Here is a 24,013-nt window from a genome sequence, read left to right on the forward strand (position 1 = left end):
CCCCAGACCAATAATGGATGCATCCAGAAGGAGAAAAGAACAACGTCCCGTCGCAGACACCGACTGCGCCAGCGAACTCCATTCCGATTTCCTCCCTACCTTGCCGGCCGAATCTCGCGATCGCTTGTCTTTACGTGACGTTCCGATTAGTCCTCATTGGGGTCCGTTCACTCCCCGCGCGTCCATCTCCACTTCAACCGCCGTGTCCCCTTGCACGACGACCTCCCACATTCGCGCGATTACTACTCCTACCACTACCACTACCATCTACGCTCATTCGGATAGTCGCTGATAGCCCTCGCTCATTGCTGGAGGGCTTGGTTCGAAACGGATTCGGAAACTGTGGAGGATGAAAGGGACCAACGATCGATGGGCGTAATACGGAAGAAGACCGCCTCGCGCGGTACCGAGGCTGGCACCAAGTATCACTGTGATATTTGTACGGTGGATGTGACATCTACTGTAGGACTTCCATTTGGTTAATATTGAAGAGCTTGACTGAATAAAGTGAAATGCAGGTTCGCATCTCATGCGCACACCCCGCCTGTCCCGAATACGACCTCTGCGTTCCCTGCTTCGCGGCAGGTGAAAAGTCCAAGAACCATGACCCGAGCACGCATCCCTACCAAGTAATCGAACAGAACTCCGTTCCAATTTTCGACGAGGAATGGGGCGCAGACGAGGAATTGCTCCTGTTGGAGGGCGCGGAGATCTACGGTCTAGGCTCTTGGGCAGACATCGCGGACCACATTGGAAGCTTTCGCACCAAGGATGAAGTGCGAGACCACTACATCAACAACTACGTGGACAGTCCGCACTTCCCATTACCCGCGAATGCGGATCCAGATGACACGACTCTGCCCGATTCCATCTCGAAAGAGGAGTTCCAGGCGCGCAAGAAGCGGCGAATCGAGGAGCGCAAGGAGAATGCCAAGTCAGCGGTTCCTACGACACCTAAACAGAAGCCGACAGCAAGTGTGCCGGCTTGTCACGAAGTGCAGGGATACATGCCTGGGCGATTGGAGTTCGAGACGGAGTTCGTGAACGATGCGGAAGAAGCGGTGCAGCACATGTCGTTCGAACCCGGGGCAGGCATCCTGCCAAACGGCGAGAACGACGCAGAAATGGAACTGAAAATGACCGTGGTCGACATCTACAACTCGCGCCTCACAGCCCGAACAGAGCGCAAGAAGATCCTCTTCGAGCACAACCTCCTCGATTACCGCAAAAACACCGCTCTAGAAAAGAAACGCACGAAAGAAGAACGCGACCTCCTCAACAAAGCCAAACCTTTCGCGCGAATGATGAACCGCGACGACTTCGAAGAACTCAATAAGGGCCTCGAATACGAACACAACCTCCGCCTTGCTATCTCCCAACTCCAAGAATGGCGTCAAATGGGCATAACGGATCTCAAAAGCGGCGAGAAATACGAAACAGAAAAACAACAGCGGTTACAGCGCCTCATGCCCCAAGGCTCCTTCGATCGCTTCGCCAGCACCCGTCCAACAAAACAGGCCCAACAACCCGAACACCCGACCGCAGCTAGCGCGCTCACAACACCAGAACTACCCCTCCGACTCCAGAAAGCGGCTGCCCCTCCCCAAACCCCAAGCAAACAGCAATCACAACCAGACCAGCAACAACAGCAACAATCAACCAACGAACCCCTGAACGACTTTGACCGCGCCTTCGCTGCCAACGGCGACACGGGCACGCCCCAGTCCCAATCCCAACAAGGGCAACAACCTCAACAACCACCCCCGAAGACCAAATTTGTCATCCAACCCCTAACAGGCGTGACACCATGGAAACTCGAAACTGAGGGCGCGCCAGATCTTCACCTCCTAACCAAAGAAGAGATAGAAGTTTGCAACGTCCTGCATATCCAGCCAAAGCCGTACCTGGTTGTTAAGGAGACGTTGTTGAAGGAGGCGATGAAGCAGGGTGGGGGCTTGAAGAGGAAGGATGCGAAGGCTGCTTGTAAGGTGAGTACTTGTTTTTTTTTTCGTTTATTCTCTATTCGTGTTCTCTATTCGTGCTGACTGGTTAGATCGATACGACTAAAACGAGTCGGGTATACGATTTTATGGTGCACAGTGGGTGGATCAATAAGGCATAGTTGTTCTATTACCTTTTATCATTTGATATCCAATTGATTGGAAAGGTGTTCGGCGTTGGATCCAAGTTATATCGTTATGAATAGTGAAATGAATCGTACTTTAACTCGATCACTTGTTCATTCTAAGTACGAGAGGCTTCGGGACAATGGGTACTAGTCTACGTGGAACAAATACTGACTTTGGCCTACGGAGGCAGGAAAGTACAAGGCATTAAAATGTAAATTATCGTAGGCTAGTGCGCAGCATCTATGCCAATAATACAATCGTAAAAATAAGTCCATCGCGCCATACCATGTTCGCCATATCCCATGCGATTGACCTCCGTCCCGTCCTGCGGACCGGTAGATGCGTAAATCGTGGCCGTTACGGTCAAATTCGTGGTCGAGTCGAAGCCCTTCTCAAGTTCAAAAGGGTTGACGGAAAAAAGACAAATTATCGTAAGGGATACGATGTTGGTGAAAAGCCCTACTTGGAGTCTTGCTGCACCTTCTCCACCAGCTTGAGGACAGGCGCATACAGAGGGTGATTCTTGTCAAGTTCGGTAAGCTGGCTAGTAGCATCTGCGGCAGACTTCTCTTTGAGAATCTTGGCCAGCTGGGCACTCTCATCGTCTCCTTCAACGTTCTGGAAGCGAAGAGCCATTTCGATGGAGCCCAACAAGGCATCGAACTTCTTGCCACGCTCCGCCAGCTGAGCAGCCGGTCCGATGAAACGCTCCTTGCGAGACAACTTGCGAACGGGAGCACGACCCACACGCACGACCTGGTCCTCAAGGTACGGGTTGGAGATACGGCCAATAATGGTGTCGACGTACTGCTTCTGCTCCTGTTCGGGAATGCCGTGCTTGTCGACTATGAGAGCAGCCGTTTCCGCGAGGACGTTGTGGACGATACCACGGATCTTGTCGTCGGCCAGGGAGTCGGCAATCATCTTCTTACCGCTCTGGTAGCCATAGTAGGCAGTGGTTGCGTGACCCGTGTTGACGGTGTAGAGCTTGCGTTCGATGTAGGGCTCAAGGTTGTCGACCCAGTGAATGGCAGGGATATCGGGGTGGCCAACGGAGCCAAAGGGGCCCTTCTCGACGACCCATTCGTAGAACTTCTCGATACGGACATTGAGACCACTGTCGGCCGGTTGGTTGGGGACGATACGGTCAATGGCGGAGTTGGCAAACTGGGCACGCTCGCCGAGAGACTTGACGCGAGAGTCATCGGTGTGCTCTTTGATGTAGCCATGCAGAGTGTCGGTGGCACCAATAGCGTTCTCACAAGCAATCACAGCCACGGGCTTGGACTCAGTACGCGCGTCAATACCCTTGGCGATGACGGGAGCGATGAACTTGAGCACGTTGGGGCCAACGGCACAGGTAACGACATCTGCAGTTGCGACCTCTTTGACGACATCACTCTCGTGGGTCTTGGAGTTGATGGCACGGTAGTTAGAGACAGTCTTGGTTTCTTCACCCTTCTCGCTGACCTCCGTGACCTGGTAGGAGGGGGTGTTTTGAAGAGAGTTGATGACATTGTCCATGACATCGATGATGACGACCTCGTAGCCAGCGTCGTGGAGGAAGGCAGCCACGAAGCCACGGCCGATGTTGCCACCACCGAACTGGATAGCCTTCTTTCCCATGGTGTCTTGGTATTATGGAAGGACAGTAGAGACAAGAGGAGTAGAAGAGGTAGTCAGGGGAGCTATGAGAGAATGATTAGCGATGAGAGAAGTGATGAAGAACAGAGAAGACTGTGGTACCTGAGATGGATGTGATGGAAGTATTTGTAGGCGAGATTAACGGAGAGAAGATGGAATGAGGAGAGAAGGACAGAAAAGAGGAGAATAGAAGAGAAGAGAAAAACCGAATGAAGGAAGGAACAGAAGAGGAGGTGATGCAGTCACGGGATTTCCAGGTAAGAGGGACAAGAGGGGGAACGTGGCATGGATGATGATTTCACAGTGTCGGAAATGACATCCACGGCTTACATGCTGACAGTGAATACCAGGAACTTGTCACTATATTCACTTCATGTTAAGAGCACAGTCCCCCTAATGAGGTTGCATTCGGCTTATTACTCTGTTGCAACCAAGTCCAACACAATCCAATCATGGCAGTCAATACATGCAATCAGATAAATTTGGTATCTATATCATTATTTCTATATGACCGTACACATTAAATTTCGTTCATGCTCTGGTACAGTAGACATGAAGCTGTACTTCCTGCACTTCCAAGACGGTGACATCATCCGGCGGCCCCACTATAGAATCCGGTAGATGATTTTTGACCTCATCGAATGTTCTCCTAACAGTATTTTGAAACAATGCATCTTTCTATACCTCTTTCGGAAAGTTCTGTATGCCGAATTGCTAATCTTCCATTCCCTTCGGCTCGTGCGTCTCATCCGGCCCGTCGTGTTCGTCGTGCTCAATAGGCTGAACGTATCCAGTTTCCGGCCGTCGATCAAACAACACAAAGACGAAATTCACGATGCTTCCAGCAAGCAATAGTCCTGTAGCTGCCCAAGTCATGCCCAGAAACTGCTGGCCATATTCCGCGGTGACTCGGGACTCGCGGCCATGCGAGTTGACCAGGTTGACGAATTGGAGCGCAATGACGGTTGCGATAACCGAAGCAACGCTGAGACTGACGAAGCCAAGCTAGACTTTTATCAGCACATTATTTTATCTCGCAATTGTCAAGGATACTCACGAATAATATCGGGAGTTCGAATATCATCTGTTTGGTCCGTCGGGCAATCAGCAGCCCGAATCGGATTAATACCGCAACCGCCGCAATGCCTGCCGCGATACAGTAGAACACCCCCATGCTCTGCTTGGTTGCTGAAAACGCTTCGAAGTCATCGCTGATGGCTGTCGGCCATCCGAGTTCTTCCAATGATGCGTTGTTTCCCGAATCTTCTAGTAATACTTGCGTCGCGTTGAATGTGAAGAGGATATCGTAGCCCGAGCAACCGGACATGTTCATCCCGTCCCCTAAAAATCCTCCACAGTAAGACATGGGATAAATCGCATAGAAGTCTTGAAGACCGGTGCCATTGCCGATGGGTGTGTAAAGCTGAGCCATTAGTAGGTTCGTACACGCTCCGCGTAGACCAGTCGAGACACACCTTAAAGATATCATTCCCCGTAAGGAAATTCATCCTGGTCCCCGAAAAGAGACATAGTAAACTAAGGATAAAGGAGATAAATGCCCCTATCGTTGGAAGTAGTCTGATCCAGTTGGGCATCTTGGATGGAGCGTTGTATTCGTTGTATACCGCTTCACTAAGCATAATCTCATAACAGACAAATGGATAGATTGATAGATGGATACTTCAGAGACATCTCCTGTACATAAAAGCTCTCCGTAGTTCTATTCCTGGTTATTCTAACGGCCAGAATGATGGCCACATACTAGCAGTACGTGGTACAAATCCTGTGTTTCATTCTTCCGCGAGGTCGGCCTTCGAAACGCAGGTCTATACTCTGTAGAGTACTATGTACAACCCACCTGCACGTGGTGTTCATGCAAGTATTTGAATTCAATTTTCCGTAGAATACGACTGACATCCAGTTTAACATCACTGTCTAATTGGCCAGGCTTTGGTGGAGGGGTGCTGAAAACATTCCATTCCGGATGGTGTTGTACCCCCGCCAGTGGAAGGAATGTTGGCCACCGACTTCTGGTATGTATTTTGATATCAGCCTTCAATGATCTTATCAACAACGATCCATGGAATCGAATAGAATGGGCATTCGGACGGGTGTTTGTGATGCTAAGACCGCTGTCGGCGGGTTACCGAGATAAATTTAGGATTAGCCTCTTTGGGCGCCTCCGCATCATAAACAATGGCGCCAACCGCCAACGGAAATGATATCTGGCATTCTTCGCTCTACAACCACGCAGACGGTCAGTCTCCCAACCTCTTTCAATCATCCAAGATTATCTGCGATCTTAATTCCATTGACCCGAGGAAGTGGGTAAATTAAATTCTCAAATCCCCCAGCGGTGGATCAGTTTACAGGACCGTTCGGTTTCGACCAGGAAGGCTTGGAAAAGAGAGACAAAAACGCAAAGGTCGAAAGCAGAGTCGACATGTACAAGCACGTGAAGGAGAATGCGCAAAAACGCCCAAGCGCGCCAAGTCAAAGGTGGAAAATGCACGACATCCTTTTCCTGGGGATCGCCTGAAGTGACAATTCCGCCTCATCAAACGCCAATGTTCAATGGTTGAATTGCACAAGAGCAGCGGGTACCGGTCAGAGAGTATATTTCTGTGACTAAATGTGAAATGTGCTTTGCACCATGCTTATTGAGAAAGGTCAGTATTCAGACCGTGCATGAAGGCGGATAGATTTACTACCTACTCGTGCCCACCGCTTGTGCACGCGTCGGTTCTATGCATCCTGGGACTCAACCAGATGGTACTATTCGTATCTGCCGTTGGAAAGATGAAACCAGAAACCATTTGATATGTAGGCATAAAGAAAACCGTGAGTTATCATGCTACCCTGGGCATTTTCGATGTGGTTGTCCGCACTCCGCTCCGCAGGATATATATATCTACACCCCTAATGATTCTAGCGATAACAACCGGTCAAGTCATTTCCCTGTTTGGTAAGCAAGGTGAATACGAGAAGCAGGGACAGAAAAATGCATAATTTCAGGCAGATGAGTTCAAATCCAAATCCCCTACTCAATTCTATCTTAGAGTATCAGCTGGGTGATATCATTCGTGCAACGTGAACATCACAGGGTAGTACATGCAAAGTGCAAGATCACATCAGCAGGAATAATTAGAAATCCCCTCGCAGCGCATCTATCCTCATTACCTACCTTCAAAGGAGTTGATCTCCAGAAAATCCATAAATAGTGCCCATACCCCGCCATGCGGGATGATGAAACCCAAGACCAAAAAATGAACGCCTACTGATCTCTGCCTTATCTGAAAGCCAATCAAGGAAAGAGAGCGCGTGCTCTCTTTCCGCGTATGGCGGATCTGAAAGAAAACCAAAGTCAATGTGCTGTATGTACATGCGCTGTACCACTGTAAGGGAGTTTCACTGCCACCGTCAATCTATGTCGATCCTCCGCTTCTGCTGCCCGATTGCGAGTTGGACTGTTGTGTTTGGTATGGAGGTCGAATAGGCTTTGTTCCTGGCTCTTCTAGAAAATTAAACAAACATATCAGCACTGTAGCCTGATTCATGGTGCTTGTCGTTTGTTGATTCTTCATCGTGAAGGACTCGTAAGTAGGGCTTGGCGCCATGGACTTGGCGATTGGCAGTGTTGGATATCATCTCACAGAGATTGTTCTTTTTTTTTTTTCTTTTTTGGTCACATTTGATGCTTGGCCAGCCGCAAATCAGGGTATCCTAGACCATAGGTGGAATTTCGGTTGGCTTGATCCCGGTCCTGTTGCCGACATCGACTGACCGAATACGTATTCAGTATCTTCTCCTGATCTGATTGCCGGATTTACCGGAGGTGACTTATGAAAATTCAAAGTAAAAACAACAAGATTCAATGGTAATTCCGACAGCCGCTTGGCGCATGGGGCGTCAGGTATCATGATACCAATTGCCATAGAGACCAATGAGCAAGGAGATTTACAACACGGATCTGAACGCAAGAAAGGACGGAAGCTGTCATCTGAGCGCATGTCCCGGTGAAGGAGAATTCAACAACGAATCCAAATGCCCGGCAGCTTCACGGAGTTTAGATACGGACATTGTCATTCATTTCATGCCATCCGAGCTACGGCTCAGACAAGCTCGTCAAGCAATTTCCAAGAACGAGGTAATCTCAACGAGAGACAGGTGGACAGACAGATAGGCAGATCTGTTCTGCATGAAGACCAATCACAGGATGGCGGTATGCAACGTGACATGGCGAGCGCACGCATCTGAACCAGGGAGATTACATCTCCATATTCCAGAAATATCTGGCATTGTTGCTCGGTAAAGCGTACTCTATACGGAAGACGGAGAACAAAGAACGGAGATGGATTGCGGTATTATTATTAGTATTATGCCTGCTTGACCGGAATGCAAGCACGGAGGAAGAAGCTACGAGTGCATTAGACTCGGAGGAGTACATACGCAACACCAGGCGTCACACTCTAATTGCTTACCAGTAGGAATAGGAGGATGAAGTAGACTCGGGTCTACTGCCACTATGACAGATGGTGGCCATTAGGTATAACCATGGGAGGTGTTTCACGATAAACTTAAGTGACGGGGATGACAATCCTGATACAAACGGGATTAACCAAACGAGAGCAATGCATATCATAATTATGATCGGGGGCATCCGTCAAAACGACGAAGTGACATAGGAAGGAAGGTTGATGGCCGAAACGGTAGAGGAGAGGCAGAGCAGCAACGTGCTGGCAGCACGGCCACTGACTGGCTGAGAGAAATCAGATGCCAAGAAAAGCATATGCAGGGAATCTGAGTTAGGGTTGTTCCTCTTTGGGTATTGTTATTGCAAGTCGGCCACGAGTTCCGGGGGCCAAATTTCAGCATCAACCATGTCATCTCAGGCCTCTCTGGGATCAGAAGAACAATGCGCGTACCGTCGTTGATAATCTTCTTGGCGGTGACAACAAAGAAAGAGGGCATGTATGATCGGCTCTTCTATGACAGTGACTGAGTCCGGTTGTATGCGAGATATGTCTTTGCCTAGCAATGCCACGATGGATAGCCTTGTATGGTCTGCATGGTAAACAGGATACTGTAGGTACGGAGAATTATGTACATTGCTATGTTGGACAGAATAAGCAGTGCACTGACTAAGTGTGTATAAGCCGTGCTCTGAATACAATACCGTAAGTAAAATGACTCCGCTGATTGGCTCGCTCCACCCGAACGATTTCCAGAAAGCGGTGATCCTGCAGCATATTCTGCCACCACGTGCCCCCAATGATTGGCCAGGACGGTCCATGATCTGTCGACGCTTCCCTCTGGACTCCGCTCACTTTCCGCACTCGGTCTTCAACTAGTCCGTACTAGACGGTAATGATGGGTCAGGTTCTGGAAAAAGAGTCTTAACTGTGAACGTAGGACATATTGTCGGAATGTACTCTGTGTGTAATATTGTATGTATGTACAAAATAAAATGTAGGACATATAAAAAGCAAAATATAAGCAACATATCTTTTTTTTTTCTCCCTTCCAACTATATCTCGCATCTTGGCGGTTAAACTCTGGTGAACTAGTCCGATGGGGCTGACCCGCCCGCCACCTGCTCTAACAAGACATAATCCACTGACAGCGTCGCCTCCGGCCTGGAGCCCGCCGTCGTCCCGTGGACCCGCGTTTTTCTCTCTGGCTTATCAGAACGTGCCATTCGGTCATGTGTCTGGAGTCTCGTCCCGGTGGATGCTAGAATTTATTTCTTCCCTTGTCTACCCTCGCCAATATATAATACTAGCTGGATATCTTTTCTTGTCATCTCTTGGAAACCCTCCTCGTCCGACTTGGCTTGCATCCTTAGCCATTGGCCTTCCTCCCTCTACCTTCACCCGCTTGTCCTGCCATCCCGTCGTCCTCCCGCGTGTCTCCTCCTCTCTTTTTTACAGGTTACTCAAGAACACCAGCGCTTCTTGGCTGGTTCACTGATCGCCTTGCCATTTTGTGAGGAAAGAGATCCAACCGCATACTCCTACGCATACTCCGGTACTACGACTACGGAACAACGGTTCTACAGCATTAGAGGCTTAGGATGACGGACTTTGGTCTTCGTGCGCCTCATGGCCCCGACATGTCGGGGACCCATCAGCCCCTCGAGGACATGGATATCAACGAGAAGGGTGCTTTTGATGCCTTGATTCGTCCCGATGATTGTTACACTCCCGAAGGTACCTACTGGGCGGACCTCCCGTTGCTCCAGAAAATCCGCTTTGTGGGCTCTTACGATGCGAAGGAGTCCAAGCGCGAATTGGGAAATATATGGCAAATGTTCAAGAATGACCCGCTGTCGCCCATGTCATATTATTTCCGGAATATGGTTCTCCCCGGTGCTGGTCTGGGTCTAGAAGGGTAAGCATTCCTTATCCTTGCAGAATCTGGGGTGGAAGAAACACGCATTCCTCGGGCGACTGAACTTAATGCTAATGTCCCTTGCTTTTTTAGTTACGTGCTGTTTTCGATCGGAAACATCAAGCCTCTTTTCGAAAGTGTCTTCAGTAACTGCTGGGATACCCATGAGGTTTGCAATAAGCAGTGGATCAGCGCCGTGGAGTACCTGGAAATCGTTGGTATCATTGTTGGTCAGATCCTAGTGGGCTTTCTGGGTGACTGGTACGTTCTTTTTTATTGGCTTTTTTTTTTCTCCCCGGTGATTGTTCTAACCTGAACTAGGCTGGGCCGTCGCTGGGGTCTCATTCAAGATGCGGCCATCATGTTTATCGGTTTGCTCATGCTTACGGCCGCTTGGGGTCTCACCCTCAATGGCTGGGTGATTTGCTATGCCTGGTCCTTGTTCTTTTACGGCATTGGTGTTGGTGGTGAATATCCCATGACTGCCACCAGTGGCATGGAAAATGCTGTTGGCTCCGGAAAGATTTCGACCAAGGAAGACCGTCTGCACCGTGGACGTAAAGTCACCAGCGCATTCTTGATGCAGGGTTGGGGTCAGTTCTTTAACCAGGTCATCCTCATCATCCTGCTCCTTTGCTTCCACCACGGTTCCGGTAACCCTCCGTATTCCACTGTTGCCGCTCAATGGACCTACCGTGTGTCATTCGCCATTCCTGCTGTCGGTACGCTCTGGCTGGTCTACCACCGTGCCTACCACATGAAAGCCGCCAGCAAGCAGCTGGCAGCAGCCAAGAAGAACTCTTCCGTTACGGGTTATGACCGCCAATCTCTTGCCTTGACCTTCAAGTACTTCGGTTTCCGTATTGTCGCTACCGCGGGTGCGTGGTTCGCCAACGATGTCTTCTTCTACGGCAACAAGTTGTTCCAAGATGAATTCATCAGCGTTATCAGCCCCGGATCCGACTCGATTATGCCAACCTGGTTGTGGAACTTGTGCAACGTCGGTGTCTCGCTGGCTGGTTACTACTTGGCCTCTTTCCTCATTGACAACAAGCTCTATGGTCGCAAATGGATGCAGATGATCGGTTTCCTGATGTGCTTCATCCTTTTCATCGTCCCGGCTTTCCACTACCAGTACTACACCTCCCCGGAGCATATCAAGGAGTTCCAGACCATGTACTTCTTGAGTTCCTTCTTCAACCAGTTCGGCCCCAACTCCGTCACTTTCCTCGTCGCTGCTGAAGTGTTTCCTACCCCGATCCGTGCGACCGCCCACGGTATGTCCGCTGCTGCAGGAAAGCTTGGTGCTCTCTTGGCTTCCGTTCTGTACAACTACATCGACACGCAAACCAAGTTCTACGTGGTTCCGTGGTTTGGTCTGGGTGGCATGCTCTTGACTTTCCTTTTCCTGCCCGACACCACCGGTCTTGATTTGAAGGAGCAGGAGCGTCGCTGGAACTACCTCCGCGCCGGTCGTGAGAATGAGTACCATGGTCCCGCTGTTCACTCGAAGCATTTGTCTCTCTGGGAACGCCTGCGCGGTGTTGGAAAGTACTACGATGCCGAAGCAGACTACAAGCAGAAGGTTGAGGAATACCGTGCGGAGTGGGAAGCTGCGATGGCCCAGAGGATGTCCGAGAAGACCCCCGGCGAGGAGTTCGCTGTGGATACCGACGAGACTCTCTTTGAAGGTCATGTTCACTCTTACTTCCACCGGACTAGTCCTATGTTCCGCCCGATGGAACAGACCGGTCCGAACAAGACCGATAACTTTGCCCTTCCTCCGGCCGCTCAGGAAGGTGACTCGGTGGACTCCTATGAAGAAAAGTGATAGATTTCGTCGTTTCTTTCTATCTTTGTTCTATTCTTTACTATACCCCGAAGCTGTGCATAGAGTCGTCTGTCGTTGTTCTCTTTACATATTTGGATAATGATGTGGAGCAGGTGCTTCGTCTTTTTTCTCTTCATGTTTATGCTTTCTCTTTCTTAAATGGACATACCCAAATGTGAAATGCGAAAATGTGCAACTTTGAAAATTGGTTTTTATTCTATGCCTTGCATTGCACTGCATTAGAAAAATGCCTTTATGTCATGAAGCAGATAAATTTGACATCACTTGGGCGTTTGGGTGATTGCGTGTAGAATTATCACCAGAGGTCAATGTAACTGAATGATTCAATTTTACCGATACCCCAGCTCATAACTCAACTTATTCGTGATTCCTTATCTTCCGTATTACAACCGGCATGAATGTCCGATCTATGAATACATACATGTTACTGCATACTTACGAAGTGACGTCGTTGCAACCCAGAAGTCTGGTTACTAGTCGGCCCCATAACCAGAATTTCTTAGCTATTACTATTTTCGGACCTGCACGACATCTACTCCAGACTCTGGACTGCACAACCAGCCTTCACCCCCACCTTTTCCGGAGGATGTCGGAATATAGAGGTTCCTTACCGAACAATACCAACTGATGCCTGGCTGATGCCTGATTTATGTATCATCTGAACAGGCTGATCATTCATTCTTTTACCCAGTTAGCTGTTCTATTCACTACTAGGGCTCACAAGATCGCTTAATTAGGTCTACTAGATGGATATTCGCCTTATATAGTGTTATAGATAGATCACAGCTAGAGAATCAGAGACCTCAACCATATACGCTTGATACGTACTTTCGACCCTGACTAAGCTGTGATTCCAACAGTTATGAGCCCGGACCGCCTCTAGAAAGTCGTTGAAAGCATATAAAGCAGCTCTAGGAAGTTGCTACGCATAGAGACGCCTTCCTGCGATCGCCGTACCGCTACCCCTGAACACATTCAGAAATCGCCTATTGAACTACACAACGCTGCGTGTTGTTCAAATGCTTGGATAGCAAACCGCTTCATTGCTATCCTACCTATTCGCTGCAAAGCTCTTAGCTTATAGAGCTTTCATCCCGCTCTGAATACGCCTCAGAGGGAACGCATCCACATCTGCCTACGCTTCCACAATGTCGGAATACGCCAAGGTCTCCATCGTGCTGGCTAAGCCAGGTGATTGGTGGTTCTGGATAAAGCAAGTGGAAGATATAGCTACTGCCCGAGACATTTGGACCTATGTGAATCCAGATGGAGATACGCCTGAGCCTCAGTCTCCTACGCCACCTAGGCCCCAAGATCTAGGAGCTGAAAGCCTTCGTCAGCTTCATGATCAAGGCATAATGGATCTCTGGAGGGAACACCAACGCCAGTATGACTTCGACCTCCGACGCCATGACAAAAGCCGCAAGAACTTCTTAGCTCTTCGCACTGCTATTCTTGAATCTATCCCTAGCAACCACAGATTGGGATTGGATTCAAACCTGTCTATCCGAGAGATCATTAGGACACTACGTTCTAGTTTCCAGCAGTCCATTCAATCCCGATTCCTTGAGCTAAACCAGAAGTATGAGCTTCTCAAAACGCCGAACAAGAATAAGTCAGTTGAAAAATGGTTTCAAGAATGGAGGGACTTCCTTACAGATGCAAGGAATTGTCCAAATTACTCTGTTAACAAGATGCAAGCCTTGATCCACTTCCACAGCGCTATTCAACCAATCATGCCCATGTTCGCCGCAATTAGGAGTGCTGCAACTATCAACTGCTCTGAAGATCAGATAGATTTATCAAACGAGATCCATCAGTTCGAACAACAATACGCTATCCATAAGGCCCAATCCCCGAAACAGCACAATGCATTTGGCATCTTCCAGGGTCACACTGAAGGAAATGGATCATCGAACAGCAAGGCTCCTAAACGCGCTGATAAACGGACCAACTGCCTATGTGGCGCCAACCACCGCTTCACTGGCTGCCCATATGTGAATCCTGCCTCAAGACCTGCTGGATGGACTCCAGATCCAACCACACAAGCCAAATTCAGTCAACCTAAGCATCCAGCGCTTCAGGCTGCTTTGGACCGTGCTCATCAAGAAACTGGTAGTAATCATCCACCTGCTCCCGCGCCTGCCCCGCAAGCAGGGCCACCGCAAGGAAGAGTGCATACATTAGCTCTCCATACCTCACTTACTATTCCATCTTCACCTGTCTACGAACTCCGAGACAGCTGGATCGCAGATACAGGATCTGATGCGCATGTGTGCAACAATCTGAGTCGTTTTCAACATCTAGAGGAAGCTATGGATGGAAGTGTATTGCGATTTGGAAACAGTGTGACGCCAATTTTGGGCTTTGGGACAGTTCTGATTTATGGAACTCTTCCTGAAGGCCAAGTGACGCTGAGACTGCAGGATGTTGCCTACGTGCCTGGTCTTCATACCAATACTGTGTCCATGTACAAGGCAAAGCAAGCAGGAATCTATTTGAATGGTAGACTCAATTGTCTTGAGGATGGCCAGGGCCGAATGATCTGTCAGCTGCATTCAAAATACGCCCAGGATGTGATTGAATACAACCCACACAGCAACGCTGATGAGGCTCCTGTCACTGCTAACACCTTTGCATCCGCCAATGAAAGAAGTTATAAGAGGTCAGAACTTCCTCCGCATTCAACCGCAGATGCCGAGCTATGGCATGCACGCTTAGCACACGCAGGGACTGCTGCAGTTGATCACCTCACCACCGCTACTGAAGGGGTCTCATTACCCCCATGCCGTCATAAAAATATCTCTGCAAAGTGTGAGACTTGCAACCTCGCTAAATCACAACGCCAGATCTCAAGAAGGTCTATCCCGCCAGCAAACGCACCATGGGAGAAAGTCTATTTTGACTTCTTCAGCAACTCTCCAACTGCTTACAACGGAGATCGCTCTTGTCTGCACTTTATATGCAGCGCCACCGGTTGGCATATAGCTGTCACGATGCCAAACAAAGATCAAGTTCGCCTAATAAGAGCCTTTAAGGGATTGGTTCATTGGGCAAAGACACAACTCAACGCCATAGTCAAGGTCTTCTTCTCCGACAATGATACTTCACTAGGCCTTGCTTATACCCTCTTCGCGCAAGATGAAGGGATTCAGATTCTTCACTCAGCCCGCTATGCTGATTCGCAGCATGGCAAGCCTGAAAGGGCTGGGGGGGTGATTCTTATGAAGATGAGATCCATGATGATTGCTGCTAGATTGCCTGAAGTGCTTTGGCCGCTTGCAGCACAGGCTGCCACATATCTAATAAACCGAACGCCTGCATGGATCGCTACCACTGATGGATCACATGTTTGGACAACGCCACACGAACGCATGCTAGGCACAAAGCTGAATATAGCCAATCTTCGAGTATTTGGGTGTCGTGCCTATGTCAGAGTTGCACGAGTTCCCCAAGGTAGAAAGATGGCTCCGCGAGCCTGGATTGGCTACCTTGTTGGATTCATAGCTTCCAACATATGGCAAATATGGAGTCCACGCCATCAAGAGGTCTTCAATGAGCGAGATGTTGTGTTTGATGAATCGTTATTTTATGATCCAGATCTACCACCACCACAGGATACACCGATTAATTTGCCACCGCAGGTAGTTGAGACGATTCAGTTACCACCTGCTATCCGAGAAGCCGATGCTGAGTTGGATACCGAACCAACTTTTGGAGATTTGTATGAAGGAAATCATGAGACACGTCCTTCTATTTCGCATACTGATTCACATACCGAACCGACTTTACACGCTGAATCCAATGAGGATTCGTCTAACCACAAATTGGATCACCACAATGCCCATGACTTGGAACGAAATGATCTGCTGTCACAGCCGCTTATGACGCCAGATCATACGCCCATGCCTGAATCTCCACAAGGTGCCAGCCGAGCGGAGATAGAGCAGATTCCAGGTGCCTTTAGAGACTCATTGCCAGCCTCACCTGAACCTGCTCACATGGATTCTTTCTTCATCCCATCACCCAGCGATAGGAGTTCACCTGATGATGATGATGTCAACCCTGATGATGCAGCACAGCAACTGTCCTCTGAACTTGAAGAAAGCAGCAACCCACCAGCTGCTGCGGGGGGTGAAGTAGATCGGACAGATCAGCCTAGCCAAGGCCAGAACACTGCACCACGAGCTAATGAGATTTCTGCGGATTTCAATCCCAGATCTATCGTCACCGGAAAGCGCAAGAGGAATCCAGTGGTCCGCGATATCTTTGCCATGTGCCAGGGTTTCTCGCTAGGATGGGAGAAAACACCTAAGCCACTGAATTTGATGGATTCATCTTCAGATTCTATTCCAACAATTCGACTCCATCGCAAAGACCTGCCTGACGCTCCGAAGAATTATCGAGAAATGACAAAGAACCCGCTAAGCAAGTGGTTTGTCGATGCTATGGAACTGGAATTGAAGACACTAGAAAGCAAGGGAACCTGGACCAAAGTACAAAGACCAGATGACGCCTATGTGATCCCAACCATATGGGTATATGCATATAAATTTGATGATGAGGGGTTCCTTAAGAAAGTCAAAGCACGATTGTGCGTGCAAGGGAACAAGCAAGTGCTTACACATGCCGAGACTAGGGCTGCTACCCTAGCCGCCCGATGCTTCCGAACCTTGATGGCACTCACTGCCGCATTTGGCCTGGATATGAAGCAGTTTGACGCCATCAATGCCTTTGTTAATAGCCTATTGGACGAGGTGGTTTATGTGGAGATGCCACCTGGTAGATCACAACCTGGCTATGCTTTACGATTGCTCCGAGCTCTATACGGACTCCGTCGATCTCCACGATTATGGCAAAATGAATTGACCCAAACCTTACGCCAGATCGGACTAGAACCAGTCAATGAAGAACCATGCTTGTTTACAGGAAATGGAGTTATTTTATTGGTCTATGTTGACGATCTACTGTTTGTCTACCATCCAGACAAGACTCAGGAAGCAGAGCGGATCGCCTCTGCCTTGCAGGCACGATATGAACTCCGCTATGAAGGAGAAGGCGATGTCTTCTTAGGTGTTAGGATTATCCGCGACCGGGTCAATCAAGTGGTTCATCTAAGCAGCACCGACTATATAAAGAAAATTGTCAGTCGCTTCCATATGGAAGATAAACACGCCTCAACGCCTGCTGTCAAAGTGCTCACAACTTATGATGGCACTGCTTCTCTGAAAGATATACATCATTACCAGCAAAAGATTGGATCAATCAACTATGCTGCAATAGCTACTCGCCCTGATGTTGCAAAGATCGCATCGCATCTGGCTACATTCATGACAAACCCCGGACCAGAGCACTTTGATGCCGCTAATCAAGTCCTAGCCTATCTCAATTACACACAGAAAGTGGGACTCAGATATTCAGCTACTGCAAATAGAGATGCCACTGAGCCATCTGAATGCTTTGTTACCTCAAGCGACGCTGCTTTTGGCGATCATTCAGACCGCCATAGTTCTGAAGGCTATCTAGCTACCCTATATGGGGGCCCGATTGATTGGAGAGCATCCAAGCAAAAAACAATTACCACATCATCCACAGAAGCTGAACTCCTTGCTATTTCAGAAGCCGGCAAGACCCTGCAATGGTGGAAGCGCTTATTCAATGCCATTGGATTCGATCCTGAGCATCAGCTATCTATCAAATGCGACAACATGCAAACCATTCGAATTCTTTGCAAAGATGATCCAGTCATTCAGACAAAGCTACGCCATGTTGATATTCATCAACATTGGCTTCGTCAAGAAACCCAGTCAAAACGCGTCCTCATTGATTGGATTCCGACCACTCGCATGCCTGCTGATGGCCTGACGAAGATCATGACTGGCCAGCGATTCCACAACTTCATTCGATTGCTTGGGCTTACGGAATTCGTCTAAAAACAGACTGGCTTAGCAGCCAGCCTGGGGGGGTGTGTCGGAATATAGAGGTTCCTTACCGAACAATACCAACTGATGCCTGGCTGATGCCTGGCTGATGCCTGGCTGATGCCTGATTTATGTATCATCTGAACAGGCTGATCATTCATTCTTTTACCCAGTTAGCTGTTCTATTCACTACTAGGGCTCACAAGATCGCTTAATTAGGTCTACTAGATGGATATTCGCCTTATATAGTGTTATAGATAGATCACAGCTAGAGAATCAGAGACCTCAACCATATACGCTTGATACGTACTTTCGACCCTGACTAAGCTGTGATTCCAACAGAGGATAAAAGGTCAGGTGACTCCGCTGGGATTCTGCCGAATGCACGGGGCGGAGCGGAAATTTATGTCAGGTGTAGGCGGTGAGAACGGTGGGGTATCTAATGTTTACGAGGTGTTGCCGAACGAGTGAGTTTGCTTTCTGGTGGTGCTATTGGTTATTGTCACTAATCCTTGTTTGTCAGATTCGAGACTTTGAAGCTTGTATATATACGAAGCAACGATCATGCCGCTCTTCTCATTCGGCTCCAACAGCTGTGGTCAATTAGCTCTGGGTCATGTAGAGGACGTATCGGTACCTACCAAATGTCTGTTCTACGAATATCCAGATCCTACTACACAGAACGACATAATCCGCATCGCAGCAGGCGGGAACCACACTTTTGTGCTTTTCGGGAATGGAGCGGTTTATGTGGCTGGGTGTAATGTGGATGGAAGGTGTGGATGGCAGCAACAAGGAAACGAGGATGAGCGGTTACTGCAGTTCAGACGGGTCATTCTCACTACAGAGGACGGGAAGGTGTATGGCACGTTCAAGGATGTCTCTGCGACGTGGGAGGGGAGCTTCCTAGTTGCGCAGTCTGGAGATGAAGATGTGGTTATTGCACTTGGAACAGGGATAAAAGGAGAACTTGGACTTGGAACTACGAAAACACAAGCTTCCACGCCAACCGTTATTCCAGATTTTCCTCCTCCAGGGACCCACGTGGTTTCAATCGCTAGTGGCATGGGCCATACAGCCGCCGTCTTGTCAAACGGCGAGGTATACGGCTGGGGCGGTGCGAGGAAAGGACAGCTTGGTGAAAGCGCTAAAGCAGGGAAGATAGCTTGGTCGCCTGTTAAGGTCGCGGAAGTGCCATTTTATGCGATGACTGTTACCTGTGGACGAGAGTTTACGGTTGTTTCGAGTGATGAAGAGAAGGGGGAGTATGTGGTTGCGGGGTCGAGCGATGATAAATGGGGGATTCTCTCTGGACGGCCTGGGTCGATTTCTAGTGATGGTGCTCGTGTGCTTCCGGCATTTACTGGTATCTCTGCCGGTTGGCACGCGGTCTATGTACATCATCGACGCCAACATGATTCTGATCTATCTATCACAGCCTGGGGCCGGAATGACCGTGGCCAACTTCCTCCGGCGGATTTATCCAGTGCGAAAATTTTGGCCGTGGGCAGCGAGCATGCGCTTGCCCTTCTTGATGAAGGAACGGTCGTGGCGTTTGGATGGGGTGAGCATGGGAATTGTGGTACAGAGGTTGATGCTCAGGGGAACGTTAAGGGGAGGTATAATAGGATCGAGATGCCCGAGATTGGGCATGAGCATGAGGTTGTGGGAATCGGAGCGGGATGCGCTACTAGTTGGATTATCACTCCGTGATTTGTCGTTTCATGGCAGGTTGGAAGGTAGGCGATTCTCAATCGAAGAGACCAAGACCATGGAGCTGGGACATGCGCTGTGTGGGTGGAATGCCCATATCATCCTGCTGCTGCTCAACTGGCTCGTCTCTGCGCGACGTATGATATTCGTTATCTTGCAATTGCGCACCAAGACTCGCATTGAACGTCTCCTACAGGGTTCAACTGTTAGTCACATCACTTGACAATGTCCACTTGCACTGACCTGATCTGCTGTTGCATCCCAACCGAGCATATCTTCCGACTCTTCCTCATCATTGGGTACATCCCACTGTCTATCATCGTCTGCGGGAACGAACAGGCTGTCAAATTCCATCGACGCTACTGCGGGACGCTGATTCTCCGCATTCCCGTCATTGGTTTCTCTCAAAGCAGAAGGCGTTCCCGTGAGCGGACGAATAGGCCGGCTACGCGAGGCCGCAGCGGCAGGAGCAAGAGACGGGAACATGTCTGTCCGCCTGTTCTCCGGAGTCTGACCAGGTCGATTCGGATTCACCTGCGCCGTTGGCTGCGACTGTCTTGCCAACGACTCGCGAGCAGTACTCCGCGAGGAATTCGGGGCATTATTATCACCACTTGCCTCGCCTCTCGTCATCAGCGTGAATTCTGTCTTGATGCCTTCGAACTCATACGCCAATTGCAGTGGACGGCATGGGCGGGTGTAGCGGGCTGTGAGGAGTGCATTTGCAGTTTCGGCGTGGGTGATGGCTGCTTTGAAATCTTTGATGCTGATGGCGATATGGAGGTTGTCTTCTGCGAGGAAATCTTCGAAGTCTTTTTTGTCGATGGCGACGGAGGTGTGGACGGGCTGTTTGAGTATTTCTGCAAGCTGTCAGCATAAAAGATATAGAGAGTGCATGTAATATGCTACCTTTGCCCTCTGCGATTTTCGTGGTGAAACTAGTAAATATAACCTTGTCACCCTCTGGATGGATGTCTAATTGCTCTGCAGACGGACTGAAATGGTCCGCAATCTCTCTCAGGAACTTAGGATCAATAGTCCATTTATTTGTCGTTCTTGATCTGTCAAATATCGCATGTTGGACATTCATAGGTTCATAAGTAAGCTTGTATGACTTGATGACGCCTATACATTGGTCAGTTCGCCAACATAATACATTATGGATCGAAAATCATACCCAGTCCACAGATCATTCGAATAACGAGCCTGCATTCAGTCTGCTGCGCGTCTTCACGTATCTCAACCTCGCAGCGCTCAACGGCCGTGTCTTTGTCTTTTTCGCTGGTCCTTCCTTTGAAGACCGAGAGGAGTGCCTGTTTCTCATTAGCGGTCTGCCAAAGATGTAGTTGCTTTAGGGATTGATTCTCACTTTGAGATAAATCTGACAACAGAATCTATCTGGACGCCTATTACTGCGGGATGCAGACGATATGTCGCTGCTTGGACTAAAGGTGTAGTTCTCGAAGAAACTGTCCGCTTCGAGAACGAATGCTGAATACGCTGTTTTGGTAGAGTTGAGAACGCTCAAACGAAGCTTGGATCGTACGGGCAAGATATCAGCTATTCATTGTTTCCATTTTCTATGGAGGAGCCATAGAACGTACCAAGTCATATTCGGCCTCGAGGGCGACGCTTTCATTGAATTTGACCAAACATGTTAGAGCTTCATGCAGTCGGACCAGTGAAGCTGGTGCTAGTGAAAAAGACAGGTGAGCCATTCTCTTATTAGACGATCTAATATTGTCCTCCTTTTAACTCCTTTTAACAATTGTTTATTAAAACAGAACAATTGAACTTGGATGCTTCTTCGCGGCACGACGCGAGATTACATAATCCACCCGACACCGAAGTAAGGTGTCTCCCAGACGTGACTTGATACGTCTACAACGAAAATCCATTGAATTGATCATTGCAGCAAAAGAGGAAAGTGAAAGATAGAAATTGGGCTATATAATATTATGTTTTGTTGATTTTGCAGTGCGACGCGCGAAAATGGCTCCCAGTTTACCGGCAGAGGTCCTGTATATGATCCTAGATCAGCTCCGAGATGAAAGGGACTATAACACTATCTATCAATTTGCACTCTGCTCGAAGTACTTCACAGAACCGGCATTGACAATTCTCTACCAGTACGTACCGAAATGGGATTATGGCGTGCAATTCGCTGATTCTTGACATCCCAGACTGTATGATACCGCGCCAGTGACAGGCGGCGGCGCAACAGAAGACGAGCAGATCAAAGCCCGACGGACTGGAGGCTCAGTAGAGGATGCTAAACGGCAGCAGGAAAGGACGATTTGGAAATGGGCGGCTATGTGGCGTTCCGTCATCCTGTCCGCGATTGACCAGACCTATCTTCCGTACTGCAACTATATCCGGCACTTGAACCTCGAGGATTTATCAGATTTGCTCAGTCACTCCGGGTTTAAAGACAAGACACACGAGTAAGTGCTCTGGAGGCTATAGATACATTAGGATAACCCGTTCTCTCGTCTGACAGGTATATAGTTATTTCTTTACATCAGAACTCCGTGAAGCTGCAGGCCAACATAATTGGAATAGAAGGCTTCGGTCGAGAAGTGCTCAAGATTTTCCTTTATTAGTAACCGGGCTTGGCTCAGGTAATCATCTCATTGGTGGTTAAGACCGAGGGAGGTTCATTGTTTATTATCAAGCTAACTCCTCAAAGCGATTATCAAGAATACAAATTCAATACGGGGCTTGTCATGTAACAGTAAGTTTTTCTTTTTCTTTTTTTTTGTGTGTATCGTCAAACACCGTTAAAGGCGACACTAATGTGTGGATATCAAGTTTCAACTGATACACTGTCCGACTGGCTTGAGCATCTACCGTCGTTGCAGACTCTATCAATCTGGGATGGAGGAAATCTTACGCAGCCTGTCGGAAACAAGATCCGCAACCACTGCCCTCAGTTCAAGCGAATTACGGCGTATAGATGGTATGTCACTTGACACAAATGCATTTGCTAAGGTATTGACGATGTTGTGATAAGGGCAAGTAACGGACCCTGGCACACGGAGGCTGAATCTGAACGGTTCCTCAACGAGCTGAGGCCTCATACACTTGAGCATTTTGAGGTTATCAGTTTCAATTTTCTAAGCAGTGACTCAATCAGTGGCCTAAGTACCCATTTGAGTTCACTGACAGAACTGAAACTGACCTCTCTTGGTCTTAATGCCATCGCATCGTTGCCTTCACTAACAGCTCCACCGGCCCTAAGGGCACTGGCCTTGACAGACTCCAAGGTTTTGGTGGACAATGATCTAGTCGACTCGATTATTACGCGTCTTGGTCAATGGATCCATAGTTGCAAGGCACTGAAAGAATTGCACATCAGGAGATTTGTCTTTGATCCTAATACATTGTTATCCCAGGCTCTTGCTAACGGTGGGCCTCGCCTGACTACCCTTTCGTTGTCTGACTATGTCGCGAGTGAAGCTCGCGATTTTCATGAAACCTTGGGTTCACAGAAGACACTACAGAACCTCTACCTCAGCGGTGAGGGCATGGAGCCAGTTGAAGATAACGTGCACCTTGTTCAGGCATTTGCTGAGCTAAATGAGATCCGTGTGCTTGAGCTCAAGGGAGTATCCAACGGCTTCACTCAGGACCACGTCATGGCCTTGGTGGCATTGATTCCACGCGTGGAGAGACTCTGGATCGATGGCGACTACTTCGATGATAGCATTTGGCTTGCATTCAGCTGTCTTTCCAAACTTCGCAGTCTGGTCATCCAAGCGCTCAGCGAATTCTCGGAGCAGGCGATTATCAGTTTCGTCACTAAGCTCAAGTCAGGTAGCCATGGGTTCAACTTATCAATCATGAATTCGGTAACAGAGGCGAATCTTTCGGAGGATGCACAGAAATCAATTCGTGATATCCTGATCGGTGGATTGTTCGAATTCGGCCTGGCACAAGGTGAGTACTCAGATGGAAGTCGAAATCAGCAAATGGGGCAAGTTGCTAATCAAAGGACTAGAGGAATTTAGTGATATGAGTTCAGAGGAGTTCTCGGATTGATCTTTCAACGTTCCCTTTATGGTAGTGTAATAATTGAGATTTTGGATATCACCAGTACCTAGTCTGTGATTTATTTCAAGCCAATAGAAATAAAGCAATTGAAGAGATACTGCTCTGCAGAGTATATCATTGATCTTCTCTTTCTCTTTTATTATCATCAATGACTCGAACATGATTGGTTTCGCTGTCCAGAAACCACTTAACACAAGCGCGTTGCGGTCGCGTCTCCGAACGCGACCCGCATTCCCTACGCGAACCGCCTGTTGCTGCCACCTCTTCCCCCAGACAACACACTTGTCCGATCTTTGCCTGGGTTATCAAAT

General features: G+C 48.6%; 7 protein-coding genes across 7 annotated transcripts; 4 read left to right on the forward strand and 3 right to left on the reverse strand.

Annotated features, from left to right (window-relative positions):
- Positions 1-369: 369 nt before the first annotated feature.
- adaB (chromatin-binding transcription regulator ADA2) lies at positions 370-2,122 on the forward strand (the record flags this gene model as incomplete). Its single annotated transcript, XM_043278790.1, has 3 exons — positions 370-462; positions 519-1,988; positions 2,054-2,122. The coding sequence occupies 3 exons, from the start codon at positions 370-372 to the stop codon at positions 2,120-2,122; spliced, it is 1,632 nt and encodes a 543-aa protein (XP_043136534.1).
- A 466-nt stretch (positions 2,123-2,588) lies between these two features.
- Positions 2,589-3,755, reverse strand: ACHE_40577A (mannitol-1-phosphate 5-dehydrogenase; the record flags this gene model as incomplete). Its single annotated transcript, XM_043278791.1, has 1 exon — positions 2,589-3,755. One exon carries the CDS (start codon positions 3,753-3,755, stop codon positions 2,589-2,591), a length of 1,167 nt encoding a protein of 388 aa, XP_043136535.1.
- A 732-nt stretch (positions 3,756-4,487) lies between these two features.
- ACHE_40578A (uncharacterized protein) lies at positions 4,488-5,413 on the reverse strand (the record flags this gene model as incomplete). The annotated part of the gene is made up of 3 exons (XM_043278792.1): positions 4,488-4,778; positions 4,831-5,196; positions 5,249-5,413. The coding sequence occupies 3 exons, from the start codon at positions 5,411-5,413 to the stop codon at positions 4,488-4,490; spliced, it is 822 nt and encodes a 273-aa protein (XP_043136536.1).
- Positions 5,414-9,846: 4,433 nt separating this feature from the next.
- Positions 9,847-11,994, forward strand: ACHE_40579S (putative MFS phosphate transporter; the record flags this gene model as incomplete). Its single annotated transcript, XM_043278793.1, has 3 exons — positions 9,847-10,163; positions 10,257-10,424; positions 10,485-11,994. 3 exons carry the CDS (start codon positions 9,847-9,849, stop codon positions 11,992-11,994), a joined length of 1,995 nt encoding a protein of 664 aa, XP_043136537.1.
- Positions 11,995-18,500: 6,506 nt separating this feature from the next.
- ACHE_40580S (RCC1 domain-containing protein) lies at positions 18,501-19,649 on the forward strand (the record flags this gene model as incomplete). Its single annotated transcript, XM_043278794.1, has 1 exon — positions 18,501-19,649. One exon carries the CDS (start codon positions 18,501-18,503, stop codon positions 19,647-19,649), a length of 1,149 nt encoding a protein of 382 aa, XP_043136538.1.
- A 37-nt stretch (positions 19,650-19,686) lies between these two features.
- Positions 19,687-21,367, reverse strand: ACHE_40581A (putative DNA repair protein rad9; the record flags this gene model as incomplete). The annotated part of the gene is made up of 6 exons (XM_043278795.1): positions 19,687-19,839; positions 19,893-20,509; positions 20,559-20,774; positions 20,827-20,962; positions 21,019-21,183; positions 21,254-21,367. The coding sequence occupies 6 exons, from the start codon at positions 21,365-21,367 to the stop codon at positions 19,687-19,689; spliced, it is 1,401 nt and encodes a 466-aa protein (XP_043136539.1).
- Positions 21,368-21,641: 274 nt separating this feature from the next.
- ACHE_40582S (uncharacterized protein) lies at positions 21,642-23,690 on the forward strand (the record flags this gene model as incomplete). Its single annotated transcript, XM_043278796.1, has 7 exons — positions 21,642-21,778; positions 21,833-22,093; positions 22,158-22,270; positions 22,339-22,383; positions 22,461-22,608; positions 22,663-23,588; positions 23,650-23,690. 7 exons carry the CDS (start codon positions 21,642-21,644, stop codon positions 23,688-23,690), a joined length of 1,671 nt encoding a protein of 556 aa, XP_043136540.1.
- Positions 23,691-24,013: the final 323 nt, after the last annotated feature.

This window comes from Aspergillus chevalieri, chromosome 4, assembly GCF_016861735.1.
Source record: "Aspergillus chevalieri M1 DNA, chromosome 4, nearly complete sequence".
NCBI lineage: Eukaryota > Fungi > Ascomycota > Eurotiomycetes > Eurotiales > Aspergillaceae > Aspergillus > Aspergillus chevalieri.